The sequence below is a fragment of the Poecilia formosa genome, unplaced genomic scaffold (genome assembly GCF_000485575.1).
Source record: "Poecilia formosa unplaced genomic scaffold, Poecilia_formosa-5.1.2 Scaffold4, whole genome shotgun sequence".
In the NCBI taxonomy this organism is placed as follows: domain Eukaryota; kingdom Metazoa; phylum Chordata; class Actinopteri; order Cyprinodontiformes; family Poeciliidae; genus Poecilia; species Poecilia formosa.
Genome location: NW_006799943.1, coordinates 4,444,408 through 4,463,900, shown reverse-complemented (window position 1 = coordinate 4,463,900; position 19,493 = coordinate 4,444,408). Strand labels below are relative to the sequence as shown.

Below are 19,493 nucleotides of genomic sequence, written 5' to 3'. Positions count from 1 at the left end.
AATCGTAAGAATAATCGATAGATTACTCGATTACTAAAATATTCGTTTACAACAGCCCTAGTTGTAAGGTTAGAAACCATCACCAGTATTTTTCAGCATCTCATTCAAATTAAAGTCTGAACTTAAAAGTGTCTCCTCTGTGTGTAGATACTGCAATTTTACCAAGAAGGTAACTAATTGAAGTTAATTCATGATTTAAACATGCAACATTATGCATTGTCCAGGAATACAGTGCCATTTTATGGAACAATCAAGTAACTATATTACCTTCAGTTATAAAAATGCAGTATATGACAAATGAAGTGAAATTAATTTTACTTTTTAATCTAACGCCTTAAAATTGGACTTTTGTCTCTTTAAGAAACTCCTGCTCTTTCAGAAGCTCCGCCTTCAGGAGGTCATCACCCTTTAACAATGTTTTTACCAGCGTTGCATTGAGAAGTTGCTACTATAAGAGCTCAGCAGATGTGCAGTTCCACCAGGGAACTGCACATCTGCTGGCTGGCTAGTCTGAAGGAGCTGAATGCAGGCGTTGCGGGGGAGGGCTGATCTGTGAGGCAGAAGCTTGGAAACTGGAGGAGAATGAATGGGTGCCATGGAAAATTAAAGGATTTCTCAAACATGCATGAAAGAATGGAGGCAACACTCCAGGTATGTTTTTGATGAGAGAATAACACCATAGCATGATGGTCAAAAGTCAATTTTACATAACACTGCGCCTTTAAGACTTTCACATAGGACCTAGTTGGTCAGATAGCTTTTTAGCATTTAGCCTTCGTCAATAAAATCATCATTTCGAGAGCTGTTTATGTAGTTATCTTTCACTTAAAAGTACAAGAATAGGGCTTAAAGTTTAATGTATCAAAACATGATCCTAATAATTAAGATCAACATTTCACAGGATTTTTCATGTCGATATTAAGAACCTCTTGTCAGGAGGCCCTGCTGGGACTAGATCCACATCGACAATAATCAAAACAAATCCCTTGCAAATAAAACTAAGAGCTGAATGCAACAAAGACTTCCAACCACAACAACAAAGCCCTACACCCCCTCACACGCCTCCATAACAACCAGCTCCAGCAGTAGTTGGACTGCGCTCATTAGAGCTGCTTGGTCTGCAGTTATGCAAGACGTAGTCCTGCCACTTAGTTTCCATCTTAGTAGCCGTGCAAGGTGGCATGGAGGCAGGTTACTATTCCCAGAATCTAACAGATCAAACAATATGACGTTCAACACTTAAATTATGTTGGAACTGTGCAGAAGAAGAAGTAAAACAGAGCCAATAGTTCCTTTACATTTTAACATTATGATGTCATTACAGTACATTTTTTCCCCAGTCCAACAACATCTCATAAAATCTTGTGTGCAAAGTTTGCTACTGTATAATATATTTGAATTTGTCATTTTCAAAACTGAAAAATATATTGTAGAACAGAATCATAGCATGAAAAAGATATTAGAACAATACGTTTTAACCTGATATGACTTGTTTTCTGTTACTGGGGGTGTTGCTGATCTTAACACTGCAAAAAACAAATCTTAGGTATTTTTGGTCTACTTTCTAGTGAAAATATCTTCGTACATTTGAAATAAAATCAAATTTAAGACTTTTAAAGGCCTCATTAAGATCATTATGAGTGACATTTAAGACCTGCATCATGACAGAAATGTACAAAAGAAATGCAAGGGACCGAAACTGAAATTTTTGTGGCTCTTGGCAGCAGATTTGTGCTTCTCACATGGCACTCGGCTCTACCAACCAAGTATTAGGAGCTTGTTAGCAGTAGCCTTAACCGCCTCGGGTCTCAGAGCGCAATGAGTGAAGATGTCTGTGGACGACTCAAACATATGCCTGGTACAAAAGGCGAGTGAGAAAAATCCTTCATAGAAGGTATGAGATTAAACAGCTGTTTAAACAGCCAAAACAAAATTTAAGACCTGTGAGTAACGTATTTAAGGCCAGCTAGTTTCCTCTTTAATGAATTCAAGAAATTTTAAGACCTTCATTTTAGATAAATTAATTCAAGATGTTTTAAGGATGCACGGGCACCACAAGGCAACAATTTAGACCTCAAATAGAGAAATCTTTACTTTGTCTTCTATTGTTGTGAAAATTGTATTTTAGTGGTCTGTGTGAAACATCTAACAGCAGACTGTCATAGCAGAAAAAGAAATTCCCTTCTAAAACACATAAAAACACATTGTTTTAACTAATAATGCAGTTCTTTCAATTTTTTCAAATGCAGACTGTTTTTGTTGTAATTCAAGGTGATTGATTTATTGTAGTGAAAAAGGTTTTCGTCGCTGTTGGTTTCAATGTTGCCTGTTCACCGAGTAAGGACGGCGAATCAGATTCATTGATAAATCTATACACATTTTCATAAATCTGGGGGGGAAAAAAAAGGGAAATGAACATTTCTCCTTGTGCGTACATCGTTTTAGTCATAAAAGTACACAGAGTTTTAATGCATCTGGGTTTTGGACTAGGAGGACTGTGCCTGAGCCAATTTTGGAGGCATCATACTTGGACTGAGTTATTAGCTTTGGTTTTGGCTGAATTCAAGTCATTTTAGGGCCAAACTTCTTTTATGAGCTGACTTTTGATTCTGTTTAGATGGATCAGACATTTCTAATGAAGGAGTAGAAGGATCAAACCGGCGAAGATTGATAGAAAGTGCATTTTGCCTTTCGTTCCTTCCATTTTAGGAACATAAAAAAGGAAGATTGAAGTATGAGGTGGAGCCTGAGAGAATGAGCTCTTCTCAAAACTGCACTTCTGGAGACTTTCAGTCAGAGTGATATAAAACTTTTTAGTCCTTGGAAGACCTCATATGAATTATAGCATCTCACAGCAGATCCAAAAGGACATCAGTTGTTCACAGCCTCTCTGAGTGAGGCTGTGAACACCCAATTGGTTTTACCCAATCCAGTTGGGTGGTAGTATGCACCCAATTGGTCTTACAGGAAACCTGGAGCTGGGAAAAAGAATTGTAATTTAAAACATTAAATATTGTTAACCTCTTCTATTAATTACAAAGAATTAGGAACTAGTAACAGTTGAGTTGCATCATGCTGAGTCATAATGAAACCGAGTATGTACTGATGAAATTTTTTATGCTACTGTGTGTATAGCGCTAAATACAAATGATAATCAAAGTCAAGTTAAGTTCATTTGTAAATCACAAAATAAACATTACATTGCAGCGGCAAAAATAAAGAGAAGTAGTGGAAAGTTCCAGTTCAGACTAGAATGATTAACGTTCTAGTAATGAATAATCAAAGGCAACTCCAAACAAATGAGGTTTCAGCCTTGATTTAAAGAAAGTGTTTCAGCAGTTTTGCAAGTTTTCTAGAAGTTCACTCCAAAGAATGGAAAAAGAGTTCTAGTTTTATGCTTTATTAAAAATACAATGTCTAAAATTACATATTTATTAGAATTGCAGCAATTGTACCGTTATTATAATTATGACAAACCTTTGAATGTTTCCACCAGTCTTTGAGATTGGGGGGCCCTCTTTGCCATCCCCCTAATCTTTGGACTCCTCTTTGAACTCTGTCTGTGCGACCAAAAAAACCTTCTGAGAAACATCCATCCATTCGATTTATCCAGTCCCCATCTCCAGCAGTCATTGGGCGAAAGGTGTGGTGCGCCCTACACTGGTTGCCATTCCAGAAGACATATAGTGCTTTATGATTTAAAATCTGAAGTCTTAGGTGATATTTGGCTCAACTGTAATCAGTCATATCCTAAGTAGGGTACGACAACGGTACCACAGGGACAAAACCCATGTCTCACTTTCCACACATTTTACAACTGTGCACTGCTATGTGTCGATGTCTCCTACGATTTCCCAACAAAACAAAGTGTACCTTGTGCGTGTAATATGACAAAATGTGAAACAGTTTGAAAACGTTTGCAAGCAACTCGCACACACAAGTCACAACACCTGGAGAGAAACGCGTACTCACGACTGAAATCACTAAAAACAGTCTCAGTAGACTTGACTAGACGACCTCTTGGTCAAAACCTTTTGGGTACATAAGCAGAGCTCATCTGAACCTCTTGCAAAGCAGAAACATACTTCACCGAGAGAATCTGGAAAACCTACACACGGCTTGTAGCCCCTTAAACGCAGCCCCGTCACCCTTCACATACGTTGAGAGAAGTTCAGAATTAAAAACCGAGATCAAACTCGACGAGGTTTTAAAAGTCTTAGAGGAGCTGAGAGAGGGGGTACGGGGTGCAGGAGCAGCAGCAGCAGCAGCACAGAGGGAGAGTGTGAAAGTAAAGTTTTTGGCGAGTAAACTCCTGCTTTCTCAAGTCTTAAAAATGCTCTCTGAAATCCCACTCAGCTCTCCAACTGAGCCTAAGCTTTATTTTCTCCCTTTTTTCTTTCCCCCTTGCTCCTGCTCTTTTTTCTCTCTTTTTCTCCTTGTTCTTCCTCCTTCACTCGGTTTGGAGGCTGTCAAAGATGGCATACACACACACACACACACACACACACACACACACACACACAAATACACACCTCTTGGCTCTTTTTCCAGAGGAAGAAAGAAGAAAAGGTAACGGGTTAAGGGGATGTGGGGGGGGAGTGGCAAGAAAAGATGAGGGGAGGGCCAGAAAACATATTCTGCTGATTAAGTAAGTGTTTGCTTCAACCTTCATTACCTGAAAGCCACAGCAGAGCCTTGAGCTGCAGAGCAACCTGAGCCTCTGCTTTGCAGATATATAATACACAGCAAAGGTTTCCATTCCTCTTTTCACACTCAAGACATTTCACACAATAGAACAACAGAAAGTAGTGCATAATTGTGAAGTGGAAGAAAAATGTCTTTCTCAGGGAAAACTTTTGCCATGTAGAGCAATGATCCCCCACCCAAATACTAGCATCCCACTGTCCTGTTACATGTCTCACTGCTAAAGTTCATCTTATTTAGCTGAACTGGTTACTAGCAAGTGTCTATAGAGTTTAATAACATGTTGAAGAGTCATTAGCATCAGGTGTGGTGGAGCAGGAAACATGAAGAAAGCTAACCCTACACACAGCGGTGACAACATCATGCCATCGGGTGTGTCACACCTGGTGGTTCGGTAGATTAGGGAACACACTTTCACACTGCACTGTGTCAAACGAGCCAAACCCTGTGAAAAACCTGTTCCCTTCCTCGTCTGTGGTGGTGCTGAATCAAGAGTTATCGAAGGAAGCAACACAAAAACCTCTGAACAAGACACTGAGCGCAACATAAAATGTAAACAATAATGGAGTGGCGTCAGACTTTAGCAGTTGTAGGATTTCTCTAGTCTTTGGTAAAAGGCCAGGAGCCATTCCTCTCACTAGCTCTAGACTCACACATTTGTTTTGGTTGTATTTACCCAGAATTCACTGAACTATAGTTGGCTTCCTGACTTTGGAGCGCACTCCAGTCTGCTAGGCATTCATATGCATATGAACCAGATCAGAGTTCACTTTGTAGGCGGACAAGAGTTCACTCTTCTGTCAGAGTGCGATTGTGCGTTCATACCTCCCCGAATAAACAGGACTTTCTATGCAAAGAAACTAGAGTTTGATTAAAGTGGACGAAGCAGGGCTGGTGTGAATGCACCCTTAGTAAAGTGCAGTGAGTTTTGTGTTTGACATATAAAAATGTATGGTATGAATGGTTTTTCAATGTTCAGCACAAAAGAGAGTGAACTAGAACCAATTGAAAAAACAAAGCCAGGAGCAAATTTAACTCAAACTGACCCACACCCTTGGGAGTTAGACTTTAAGGTGACGATAAACACCTCCCCTGGCCAGGTGTCCTCCCTCTCTGTGGTGCGCTGTGTAATCCTCGGCTCAGATCACTGTGAGCGAAAGGATACAGAGCACAGGACTTGTTGCCAAAGTCCCCTCCTCCTCCTCCGTCTTGGCACAACATCCAGTTCCCCGCCAGTGAGGAGACACCTACGGGAGTCCTGTGGAAGTGTGTGTGTGTGTGTGTGTGTGTGTGTGTGTGTGTGTGTGTGTGTGTGTGTGTGTATGCCTGTGTATGTGAGAAAAGAGCTGGTTACACAACCTCGCTCTCGCTCTCTTTATCATCCACAGATTCTGCAGGAATCGTTGGCAAAACCAGCACACAGGCAACGTGTTGGGCAAAACATCACTCAAAGCACGCACCCCCGGGGGTCTTCAATTAGACTCTAAATACCTCACCAAGCATCGAGGGGTCTTAATTACTTCAGACTGTTGAGAAAGACAGCGGACCAGCTCAAGCCGAGGGCTTACCGAGGATATACCTGTTTAGAATAGACTCTAAAGTCTGAAATCAGAGGGGCTTTCCTGTGTTGTTGGTCTAGAGCTACAGACAGAGGAAGCCCTCTCTGTGCATCAGAACTGGCTGCTGCTGCTGGTGTGCTGCGGATGTATTTATAGCTGGGGGGCGAGCGACTACTGCAGGATTAATTCTTGAAGCAGAGAGCGCCGAGAGAAGCAGAGGCAGCAAAGGTCCACGGATCAAGTGGGGAAGAGTTAAAAATATAGCTGAGGCTGCATGTATTTGCTCTCTTGGATACAAAGCGTTGGTTCGCAAACAGACCAGGGTGCACAAACATTCAAGACTCAGAGAGATCCATCGATCAGCGTTACGAGTTATAAAATCAACGACCTTTTCCTAAATCAGCAAAGAAAGGCATTAAAGGCCAAACTGGAAGAGGGGAAGAGTCAATGCAAGGAACACCAGAGCAAACACGAGTTTGTATTTCTGGCCTTATTAGGGAATCATATTCATTTCTTTTTACTGTGCAACTCAAACTGAAACTCAATACACACCTTAGCCTTCAACCTGACCAAGGACCCAAAACTGACGGTGCAACTCAATCAGGACCAGGTTTGGTCCTCAAAAGGACTGGTTTTCAAAAAGTTAGAGTACTGCAACAGCAGGAGTAAACAAGACACAGACTCCCATCTCTCTCAGAGAAACTCTTCAGTTAATTGTGGGAGTTTCCAAGGTGGTCCCGAACCAGAAGGAATAAACAGTCCCTTCTGCGACTTCTGAGTGGGAGGCACCCAACAACGAAGGTCGTGAGGAAGGACCAGGGTACTGGATCCTGATCAGTTGCCCAAACCATTGAATCAGTTTCAAGAAATTTTATGGAAATAGCAAGGCGTATCTGGAAATCACTGTAGAGTCAAAATGTACTAATCAGTTTCTTAGGTTTATCTTAGAAGGGGATGAGACGGCTTTGTTTGCAGCAACGGAGGTAAAGCAATCATAAAACTAAATGAGAAGAAACTAAATTACATTGTAGAATCAAATTATGAGAGTTGTTGCTGTGAATCAAAACAAGACACTTTACAAGAGGTTAGATTTATGTCCAGTCATAAAGAACCCCAAGAGTCACAATCCATCCAACTCTATAGCTGTCAATAGACAAGGCAGGTTCACTAGTCTACTACAAGGTTCTCATTCATTCCAGTAAAGTCCAGTGCAATCATATTTTCAGATTCAGAACAAATAAATAGTCTACCTAAGGTTGCAGTTTGGAAATGGCACCAGAGGAAGTGGACAAGCAATCGTTTCTCAATAGCCAAGGGTCCAGATCCTGCGTACAAAGCAAAGCGTAGAACAATGGGCTGGTTTTTACAAGGCTAATCGTTTTATGTCTAATGGTAAAAAGTTGTCCAGGAAATCGCAGCAAACTGCATCAAATTATTGCAGCAATCACTCAACAGGAACAAGCACAAGGTGACACTGGAGAGACTTAACTACCTTTTAGCAGGAAGAAACTTCCAGAAACCAGGCTTAGGATATACCAAAACTGGTAGGTTGGTAGGAGTACAGGAAGGGGAGTTGGTCAAGTAGGGCGTCATTGAAATTCATCCAAACCTGACAAAGTCAAGAAAGGTTTAGTTATCCCCTCATGCATTTATTACCCAGCTAATTAAGACAATATTTCATGTCTTTATCAAACATTATTTTGAAGTGATACCTGACCTGGGGACAACTTTAGCAACCACACAAACTGTAAAGATACATGACAGGTTTCAGTAGGAATCTCTTGGAGTTAAAAACCCCTAATTTCTAAGTAATGTGACTAAAAACCCAAATCTGAAGTAATCTATATTCTTAATAAGACTGCATTGTACAGTCCATACACAGGGCTCTCTGTGGGGAGGCTGGACCAACAAATTAAATGTTTGAGAATCCCAGACTTGGATAATAGTATCATAGATTGCCTCTACTCCCCGCGGAGGCCACTGGGCTCTCATGTAAGACCTTTAAAGATTTGACATTTGCAGACATGGAAATCAGCTGTGATCAGTGCCAGACTGAGCCAGATCACAAAGAAGGGGGTGCGGGGGGATGAGTGGAGAGGGCAAGGGAAGGGAAATGAAGTCTGGGAGTGAGAGTATCAAGTGTGAACGTCAGCGTTGTGGACAACGTTCCTGGAGGAATTTGAGGATGAGGACAGCTTCACTGTGTCTCAATTAAGGCAGTGACAAAGGAGGAAAGACGAGCGGGGGGCGGGAGGGAAGAAGGTGAGATGTAAAGCAGGAGACGAGGCAGAGGGGATGGGTGAAGTGATGGATGTATGGGCAGGACAGTGGAGGTTTGGGAGGGAGGTAGACAGGAACGAGACGAACAGAGGTAATCTGAGGGACAACAAAGTGGCTGTCTGAAACCTTCAGCACAAAGAATCATCAACCAAGTAGTGGCAACTGATTTGATCCAATATGAACTTTGGACCAGATACCAACATCATCCAACGACTGGACCCTCCTCCAGCTGTGGCTGAAAGGTCCATCAACTGATCCAGAAGAAGTGGTTCCCCATTGTGTTCATCTGCACAACCTTCTTCAGGAAGGTCGACTGAAACATAGCTAATTTTTCAAGCAATACCTGCGCAGGATATGTAGAAGTTATAAATGCTCAAGGTTACTGGGACGGTTGCTGCTACGCAGGCATAGCGTATTTTTAAACACCCACTTCTTTTTAGCCACTAAAATTTATCATATAGTCAATTTAATGAGAGAAAATGACTGTAGTTTGCTGTACGGGGAAGAAAGTAAGAGGCCTAACCTTCCCTCACTTGTTGCTGCACATTGTCAGCTGGATAAAATAATGATATTACACTTTCCTAGAAATTCAAATCAAATATTCTGAAGTAATTTGGTCTCAAAACATGTTTTTGTTCACATCTATGTAACAAAATGAAAATAATAATAAATGTATTCATTAAGTTAATTTTAGTAATAGATAGTTTATATCATTTTAGTAGCAGAAGGATGACTTTCTGTTTGAAATGTCACTGGATCATGTTATATGCTTATATTTTAAATTTGTGTAAATATCACTTTTTTTCAAAGAAATGAAACCACAACAACAGTTTATAGTGTATAGTTTGCACTCAACAGGAAAACTTTGACACAATATATCAGTATTTAAAAGGTAGCAAAAACATAAACAGCAGCTGCTTTTGCCAATCATAGTAATGGTGCTAAAATGCAAATAAAAAGGGTTAAAAAAAGGTTTTAAAAAAATTCCACAATTGTATGAAAAAAAATTCCAGTCTTATTTTATCTCTTTTTTTGTTGTTTTTTGGGACACATGTCAATCTCTCATGTGCACATGTGGCAACACAGAGGGGGGCGAAACAGCACTAATTCTTTATGTGAAAGGGTTCTGGGTTAGAAAATGTGAGTATTTTCTAGATATTTAATTCACTATAAATGTATATATGTGAATGATCTTAGTTTCCAACTATGAACAAAGAAAAACAATCTCAAGTGGCTCTTTCTTTGCAGGTCTGTACACGTATGAATCAATAATACACCACGGCAGCAGAAACGATTCAATAAGCCTGCGAGTCTTCGATGGTTCCTATTAACCCCAAGGAAAGGCTCAATAAACAAGCAGGGCAGGTATCAGTGATCTAATTATAACAGCCGTGCGCTGCAGGAACTGTCACAGGAAGTCAGAGGGTTTTCTTCCCTGACACTCGTTAAGAGTAATCAGCTGGAGGGTCTGAGGAGCAGCAGCACTGGAGAGCATGACCGGTGTGCACACATTAGACCTGAGCTGACTGGGGCTTTGGCAAAGGGACATTTGGGATCCCCAAGTTTCGGCAGCTCAAAACAGGGATTTACTGATTTTAATAAATGGGTGATTTGCAAAAGCTTGGGGGTGTTTTATAAATATATTTATTTCCAGTAAAACGCAATCCCACATCACATATGAGGCTATTTGTGAACCAACACAATATTTTGAAACAATAGTGTCTTACTGCTAACATAACCCTTGATCCTCAGAATAACAAAATGAAACGCTAGCATGTTTCATGTGTATGTTAAGCACCTAGCATAGCAAGGTTAAGCTATGTTAAGCACCTAGCATAGCTGATATAGCCCTTTTGGTCGAATTGAAAGTTTATTGGTCTGTTTTCATGGAATCAGACATTTCTGGAACTTCGGCTCAGTTCACCCTTTAGTCAGTTTATACCCTCATTTCCTTCCCCCATTTGGTTTAACTCCGTTACTGGAATGGATTATCACAAAGTCTAATTGAAAAGACCTGCAGTTTATTCTCATTAGAAACAACAAGCCAGAAAAATTATTTTGGAAAAATGGCATCGTCGTGTAAAGAGAGGCAAAAAACAGTTTGTAGACAAAATTAATCTATTATGACTTGAAAACATAAAAAAAAATGTGTCCCAAAACTGGTTTGTGCCCCAGAGGCCCGCGTCCTATTACATATGAGCGAGACTGCAGCTCCAACAAAACCTTCTACCCCACGCTGACCACAACTCCAAGCGGAGCACACACACAATCACACACACTCCGCTGGTGGTTCCATCACCTTGGAAGTGATGGAAGCAAGTTGAGAAGAAGTTTCTTACCTTCCGCAGGTGCGACTGAGAAGACTTGGATCTTTTGTTCTAAATTTAAAACAAAAAAAAGGATATGGGTTGCAGACCATTTTAAGACACCAGCTCCGGGGGCGCGTGGTTTGTTTCAGGTAGAAGAAGACCACGGGGGCCAGCGTGGGGTAGGGAAGGCTCTCCCCGCCGCCGTGCGTCGAACCCTCGTCCCCAGCCACAGAGATCCCGTCGGGCGCCAGAGACACCGGCTCCATCACCAGCTCGCCGCCACCGCCGACACACTCCACAGCTCCCGTTCCCAGCCCGGACAGGTCGTTCAGCCGGATGAAAGTCCTTGGCAGAGAGGAGCGGCCTTCTGAGCCCCTGGGGTCGGGGAGCGCAGAGACACTTCCCCCATCCTCGGCCATCACTCAGCTCCTGCGGGTGATCAGATGGTGGACGACTATGTGTGAAATTTCAACCTACTGAGCCGACTTTATGAAATAAATAATAATAGCTTTGTTTTGTGTTTGCACAGGTGGCTTAAATTACCTAGTTTAATTTGTTACCGTTAGTCTTGTTAAACTAATGCTAAAGTCTAACTAGAAATGAAATTTAAATAAATTTACAGTCTGAATGTAGAACACAGATTATTTTAGAAACGCTAAAAAAAATACATTTTGGAAGGTATTGTATATTAGTCGTTAAAAATAATTTTAACCTAATTTAGTAGAAGATGTTTCTTTAATTAGCCAACAGCTCTTGTTTTTCCATCATCTGCAGGTCCAGGAGAGAGCAGTGAGACTGACAGGCTTATGGATTACACTATGACAGAATGCAAAGTGGAGAAACCAACAGCCAATAGCATATCAAGTAACATTGTGCCTACATATTTCAGTTTCCCAAGCAACATTTTCTTTTGAATATTCTAATGTGCGAGGGGGGAAAACAATAATAAATGAGCGAATGGGAGGATTTCTGTGAATAAGTAGAAGTTCTGTTCCACAGAAAAATCTGCAAATGCTGAACCGCAAATAGGTGGGGATTCGTTGTATTACATCTAAAAGATTTATTTTTTAAGACTTCTGGTTGAAAAAGTTTGTTTTTGGACAAAGGATACAACTTTGTCCACAACTTTAGCCAGCTTAGAAACAGCACTAATCCTAATGCTAACATAAGATTTGCTAGCAAACTCAGCACAATCCTCAGTGGAACTGCAAATCTGTCAAATCACAGTCATTAGACATTTCACACAACCTCTTGTTTTCAACATTTGATGGGTTATTAGCTTTGTGTCAGGTGTGACGTCTGGAACCCTACAACTCATTCTAAGACCCTCATCTAAACCATTTTCGCAATAATTGTTAAGATTAAAACAGCATGTTTTCCTAACATAGTGCAGCCTGTCATGCAGGGTGTCATGGATAAAAATTAATCTTGGAGGGCGTTAAATATTTTTACTTATTTATAATTATTTCAATTTTAATCAAGTACATTTGGTTCCAAATGTGATATTGAACAATGATTTACATTTTCATTGGGAATTTATTTTGGTAATAATTGACATTTTTCCATGTACAGTGTCCACTTTGTCCAAAACATTTAAATTAATTTCTTGTGAGGAAGATTTAGTATATATTTTTAAAAGCTATTACATAAACCAAAACTGTTTCTAACATGTAATGTGCGGGAGCAAATGTGTAAGTTTATATCCAGTCTAAGGTACTTTAGCAACGATGTTAGCAAGCTGAGCTTCATACCTCTAACGGTAGAAAGGGCGTTTACGTTCCAACTTCTCAGAAAAGTTCTCAACAATTTAAAACTTTTCAGCAACAGCTTATGCCTTCTTCTACTTTGTCATTTGCTTTTAGCATGACAAAATGAGGAAAAACAATAATAACAAAAATAAGCAAAAACTTAATACAATTTAGTAGCTAGTTATACTATAAGCAAAAATTTACGTTTTATTTTAATGCATCTAGTCCACATGAGCTCCATAAGCAAAGAATATTCCAGGTAATCTCTTTCTACACCGATGAACCACATTTTTGTGGGTCTTCTGTCACATCTGTCTCATTTCTTTCTCATTATGTTCCATTAAGATTCAAATATAAGCTAAAAAAGTTAATGACTGAGAGAAAACATCAAACAGTATGAATAAAAGCATTAGTTACATTTTTTTGTCCAATTCTTCTGAATCATTAGCCTAGCGGTGCATTAGCCTCGCTCAGGATCACGAATGTCAGCGTTAACGGCATTGCCACCTGCTGGCATGGAATAGGTATTACAGCAGTTTTGACTTAACTTGCAGACTGCACAGAAACGGTCAATAAAAGGGTAGAAAAATATCTTAATAAAATACATATGCAAGTAGTGTAGCAAAGGCCTTGATTGAATAAGATTTTTTTAAAAGAATTTTATTGTAGTTTGGAGCGAATGAGTTTGTTTAATTTCCATAATACTGACTCATAAAAAACTGCGTGCAACTTGCAACACCAATTTTACTGTCTGCTACTTGTTTCAGATTCATCTATGCAAAAAAGCTAATTAGCCTCAAAAATACTTTAAACATCCTCAATTCTAAACCACACAATGGTTTGCTGAGGAATAATATGTTACTGTCCAAAATATGTATGCAAATCTTTGCATCTTATTATAGCTTCCAGTTTGCTTTGATCCCTTAGTTTACAGAGAATAAACGAATAAAATCATTTGTTCAAACGGAACTAATTTGTCAGTTTTTTTAATATTATTGCGCTCGTTACTGAGCCTGTCAGTTCAGACAGTGCTGCATTCCTTTTCAACAGAAACAAAGCACCGATCACCCGCAGTCCGTATTATCCGCTCCTACACTTAAGCAGCATCCTCACAATAAAACCTCCCATCATGTGTTGATTTAATGTATTTATTTTCGCAAAGATATACTGCTCGATTCGTTCTCTCTCTTTTTAATTTTATTTTATTACCTGTAATGGACTCTGTAGATGTGCCAAAAGCGCGCTCTGTCATCACATGATCAGTTTCTGTCCAAGCCGTAAAGTCCGCACCAGCCTGGGGGAGAAAAAAAACTCCATTTGCAAAAAAAAAAAAAGAAGAAAAAAAAAGGAAAGATTAAACGAAGGAAAGGTGAACAACGTGTTGTAGGAAGACTATCAAAAAAAAGGAAAAAGAAAAAAAAGGAAAAACCAAACAAAAAAAGCGGAGACCCTCTTCTTGTGGGTTTGGTGCGTCAAGCGGAGCGTATATAGTTTCCAGGTGGTGCGCCGCGCCGCGCTCTGCTGCAGACGCGGTGCGCTCAGGCCCCGGTCTCCCCCCCCCAACCCCCCCGCCGGCGCCTCTCCGGGAGCTCTCACCGACACCTCATGACCATCTCATGTGGAGAAAAGAAATAAACAAATAAAAGAAATCCCATTAAACCTTTTTTATTAGAATAATGACGCCGTGCGCAAACTTCCTTCTTCTCAGGACAAACAGAGGAAAGCCTTCTTTACAAAAAACAGAGAGGAGAGAAATAACCAATCCCGGCTGGCTTTCCTCATTCGGGAAGAGAATCCAACACTTCCAGCCGCATCCAGACGCCGTTTTCCTTGCTCGCTGGTTCCTCAGTAGTTATGCATTCTTAAAAGATCCATGGAGATGCTGCTGCGCATCCTCGTCGTTGCGCACTGAAAGCCTCGCGCCCCCTCGGCGCCCCCACCTCCTCTCTTCCTCCGCTGTTGCGCACATGAAAGACCGGGTGCTCCTGCTCTCGCGCTGGTCTGCTCCAGACTGCACCGCTCGGTTCCGTCCATCCGCGAAGCTCTCACAGCTGGATCATGATGGGAGAGAGAGAGAGAGCGAGAGAGAGATGGGGGACGGAGTAGTGGTGGTGCTGGTGGGGTGTGTGGGTGTTCTCCAAAACTTCTCACTCCCCCCTCCTTCACCCCGGCGCGCGGACAGCTCTGCGCCAATCGGAGCGCGCGGACGCTCGGAGCTCCCTCCTCTCCGGTTGGGCTGGGTTTGTCAGTTGAAGTTCGAGCCGGGGCGCGAGAGAGAGAGAGAGAGAGAGAGAGAGAGAGAGAGGTGAACTGGCGAAACAGCTGGAATCCTAATATCCGCCGACAGCCAATGAGAAGCGAGGTAGTGACGGCATGCGAGGAGCGCCGCGGCGCGATTGGTGCAGAGGGATTTACGAAGGGAAAGTTTGAGGAGGAGGGGGAAGAAGTTGCCGCACGTGGAAAACGAGAACTTGAAAGGTGGAAAAAGTTAAAGAAAAAAAAAACATCTCGGGTTTTTTTCATTATTATTCCTTCAGAAACACGAAATTACCTCGAGTCAAAATCAAAACACACACAAAAACAAACGGACTGATTTGTTTGACATTACTCAAACCAGTTGAAACCTTCGTAAAACTTGATTTTATGTTTCATGCTGAAGAGGAATGGATTTTCAGAGAATCAGTACGAGCAATATTCAGTGATAAATTTGTTTCGCTTGAACAAATTATTTTTTATTTATATTTTTTATTTCTTTGCTAAAAAAAAATATTATTCTTTGTAAGCCATTACTTAACTCAAAATAGCCAGCACGAGGCAAGCATCTGGTATTATTTGTCCATAATTGTGAAGCGATAGCACAAAGTCACTCATTTTGGACGTGAACTGTCATTTTTAAGCCTCGGCACACTTTTTAAATGAGTTTTAGGTCTGGAATTTTAAACTTCTGAATACTATTGCGAGCTATTATTATTCCATATCAGATTTTGTGTGGAGAAAAATAAAAGAAAGTTGATTTATTTGTTCACTTGTTTCATACCTGTGGGGCGCAGGACTCTCTCTCTCTCTCTCACACACACACACACACACACGCACACACACACACACACACACACACACACTGCACCTAGTGGCCACTAGAGGAAGTAGTTTCCCCAGGCTGTTTGCATCTCGCGCTCTCTCTCATACACACACGGTTAGATCCACAGCTGGTTTGCAAACTACAACACCCCGAGGTAGAGCTGCTCTTTCTACTTTTTTATGTGATAGAGGGATTTATAAACCCTGCTGCACCCATACACACACTTCTAATCAGTCATTTGGAAAATGATTCACTACGCAGCAGCAGTTTACTTTATTTTCATTACAGCGTATCATCATTGATCTGAGAGCGGCTGGGAGCGAATCGATGGCGAGGACCGATTTCTTTTTCATGGCGTCTGTTCCCGCCGTGCTGCGGCGGATATGAATCACCTGGGCTGGGGGAAGTGAAAAACCAAACAGGTGATTCAACTTTTAAAAAAAATAAAATAAGTTAATTTGTTACAAGTAATAAAATTAAGTTTATCCAAGTTGTCATGTTGAACAAATAAGTTTGACCAACTTAATTCGATAACACGTAATGTTTTGTGGTGGTTTTTTTAAGTTGGAGCTTCATTCTCTTTTTTCAGTGTATAGAAGGCAAAAAAAAATAAACCACATGACCTAAAATCAACCAAAAAATAAAATAAAATGTAGGTTATGTGGTCTGGGGGGTGGAGGTTGCATCTACCAAGTTCTTCCTGCTAATCTTTTGAACCTCAGTTGGGTTGATCAGTTGGAGGAACGCATTGAGGCACTTCAGAAAGAAACAAACAGAAGGGGAAGCTAGCTAACACCTGACAGGTTAGGAATTAATAAGAAGCAATGATTATGTTTTTATTATTTATTAAATGTAATCAAGTTTTGATGTGCAATCGAAATCCGCCAACAGCAGCAGAGGGGATCGGACCGTTTTTCAAAGACAGACTTTATTTTTATTTTATTGCATTTTAAAGGGGCAGTATTATGTAACATTGACTTTTTGAGTTTCCATCATTCTATCATCTTAATCCCATATCTTTCATGCATGTTTGAGAAATCCTTTGATCTCCCGTGGCAACCATTCAGCTGTGCAAAACACCTGGATGAACCTAGCCCCGCCTTTAAGACTAAGCTCCTCCTCAGAGCTTCCAAGCTTCCACATTACAGAACAGCTCTCCCCCCGCACTCCTCTCACAAGGCGGAGTTTCAGAAGGATGAGGAGTTCTTAAAGCAACAGAGGACCAATTTCAAGACGTTAAACTACAAAGCAAAATTTCTTTTTAAGTATATATACAGCATTTTTATAAAAACTGAAGCTACCATAGCTAACTGATTATGCTATAAAATGGTGCCTGGAAAATACATAATACTGCCTCTTTAGCCAGGCCCTTACACAAATATTACAATATTTTTTTCGTTTTTTAAAAATACAAAAACTCAGAGTGGAACCTTTGTATTTGTGTGTTTCTGGTACAGCCATAAATTGTTTATGAGTGAATGTAGCACTAATTCTGGTCCCCCAATAGAACAGAAACATTTAAGAAATGTCTCGAGTCCTTGTCAAACGGCGTTTTGACTAAAGTACAAAGGGTTGGAGTCCCAGTTTACAGCGTCTCAACTAAAGTTCTACAGCTTTTTATTTCTCTTTCTCACTGTTAATGTTTTAATTATGCTTTTTAAATCTCTTTCTCTTTCTCACATGCTGTTTTTATTTTAATTATGTAAAGTACTTTGAAATGCCATGCTGCTGAAATGTGCTATACAAATAAAATTTGATTGATTGATGTGGGACAAAAAGGGAATTACAAAACACTTATCTCTAGAAGTCAGAAATTCTTAACTTCGTGCTTCTCCTGACTACCAGTAGTTCATTTTTGTCCTCTGTAGAGGACATTTCTAAACTTGAATATCTCCCACCCCCTGCATTCTACTGAATTAATTCCTTTTGGTATCTGGAGAGGACATTTAGGGCTTTTAAATGATACCACGTCTGAAGGGGTGGGGCTTTTGTACGTACCTTTTTCTAATTCATAAAAATGGCGTTCATCAGTAATAACAGATTTTATGGGAAGAGACAAAGTAAGTGCATAAAACCCTTTATTACCTTACAAAGACTGTGGGATTTTAAAAAAATGGTAATTGGACAATATTTTTTTTCCTGGTAGTCAGGAGGTTAATTGAAAAAAACTTAGAAAGTCTTTTAACCCCCTGTTGGACCAAGAAACCCTCTGCTGCCTTAAAACAAAGTCTGTATTCTTGGCAATGGCATATTTAAGCCTTTTCTGCAAAATTTAATGACAGAAAGAAAATTTTCCTTCCACTCAAATATGACCTTATTATACAGATCTCCAAAACATAATAATCTTAAGTGCACTTACAGCCCACTTCCCCTTTCATCTCTTCCCAAAGCTATTAGTGATTTAGGGGGGAAATAGCGTTTCAAAATGTTGCCCCTGTCTGCTCAGATTCAGGAGCAACAGCCAGTCGCCCTCTCGGTAATGAGAGGGAGATTTTTATAGAGGCAGATATCTTTGTAGAGGTTATGATAGATCATCTTGTCCCTACTTAACTTACTAAGAATGTAGTGATTAGTTGATCTGAGATCACGGTTCTCATGTCTTTTAATCTACGTAGTTTTATGGTTTGTTTTATGTCTCCGATGATGTCCGTTTGGTTTTTGGTTGGACCCGAACACAGACGGGTCAGAGGCAAAGATGTAAATTAAAGAGTTTTAGTGTTAAAAAAAAAGCAAAGACTTTTTACAGTACTAGCATTAAAAAGAACAGAGTAACAGAAGACCCCAGTAAGGTTTAATGAAAAACCAGGAGCATAAATTATAATAAATACAAAAGGAACTATGTGAGCTAATCAGAGGGGATGTAGAACAGCCGTGGCAGAGAGGCAGCAGGAAAACTGAGGGAGGGATGCTAAGTAACACAAAAGGAGCTGGAAAAAAAAAAGAAAAAAAAAAAAAGGGAGGGGTGGGGGGGACACCCAAACTAACAGAAGAGAATAAACTGAAAAGGAACAGAAACTAATCAGGAAGGAATGAAATAACATGGCAAGGTGTAAATGACAATAATGAACCCAGAAATGATATGAAAGGACACAGAATACTAACACCTGTTGACAATGACAGCTGTAAAGGACGGAGATGCTAATTTAAATTTAGAAACAACGCAAAAAGACATATGGATAAAAAAGGTCCATGTTTAAATTAAACATGGATCTCCTTGTATGAGCTGATTTCGGGGAGAAGATGGATATATTTTGTATAATACTACTGCTACTGTTTTTTAAAGGCTTATCACGTGAACAAGCTTATTCACATGTGATTTTAATCGTTTTTCTCATTTAATGGAAACGCCACAATTGCGAAATTGCAATTGTGGAAAATCCACAACGTTTTGCGCACATTGTAAAGGAAATGCAGCTTATGTGTTCATCCATCCATCATTTAATTACTTTGTCCCTTCTCCATCAGCCCCAGGTTCACTGATGTCCTCGTCAACCAACTACCGCACAATCATCTGTTTGTCAATCCATACAACCATAAATCAATCCATCTTTGCAGGTTCCATTCCCAAGCTCAGCCTCTGAAAATCAATCTGCAATAAAGTCACAGAGAGCCTCTGTGTCTGTACTTTCAGAAACGGAGCCAAAACCTAATACCTCTGATAATTTTGAGTCTGGAAAAGTACAGGACCTGAACTTGAGAAATGCTTCGGAACTCTTCGCCAAGAATAAAACCGACAAAGGGGATGGATCAGACTTAGCATGGAAGAAGAAGAAAAAACACACAACACAGCTACAGCTCCTGCTGTCAAGTGTGA

General features: G+C 40.3%; 1 protein-coding gene across 1 annotated transcript in view; it reads right to left on the bottom strand.

The window, feature by feature from the left end:
* Positions 1-14,805, bottom strand: part of cacna1g (calcium channel, voltage-dependent, T type, alpha 1G subunit) — a 281,896-nt gene extending 267,091 nt beyond the window's left edge. The window contains exons 1-2 of the mRNA XM_016675902.1: positions 13,810-14,805; positions 10,949-11,281 (exon numbers count right to left, since the gene is read on the bottom strand). Of these exons, the coding sequence (XP_016531388.1) occupies positions 10,949-11,271 (323 nt within the window). The 5' untranslated portion in view covers positions 11,272-11,281; positions 13,810-14,805. The remainder of the gene's footprint in view (positions 1-10,948; positions 11,282-13,809) is intronic.
* Positions 14,806-19,493: the final 4,688 nt, after the last annotated feature.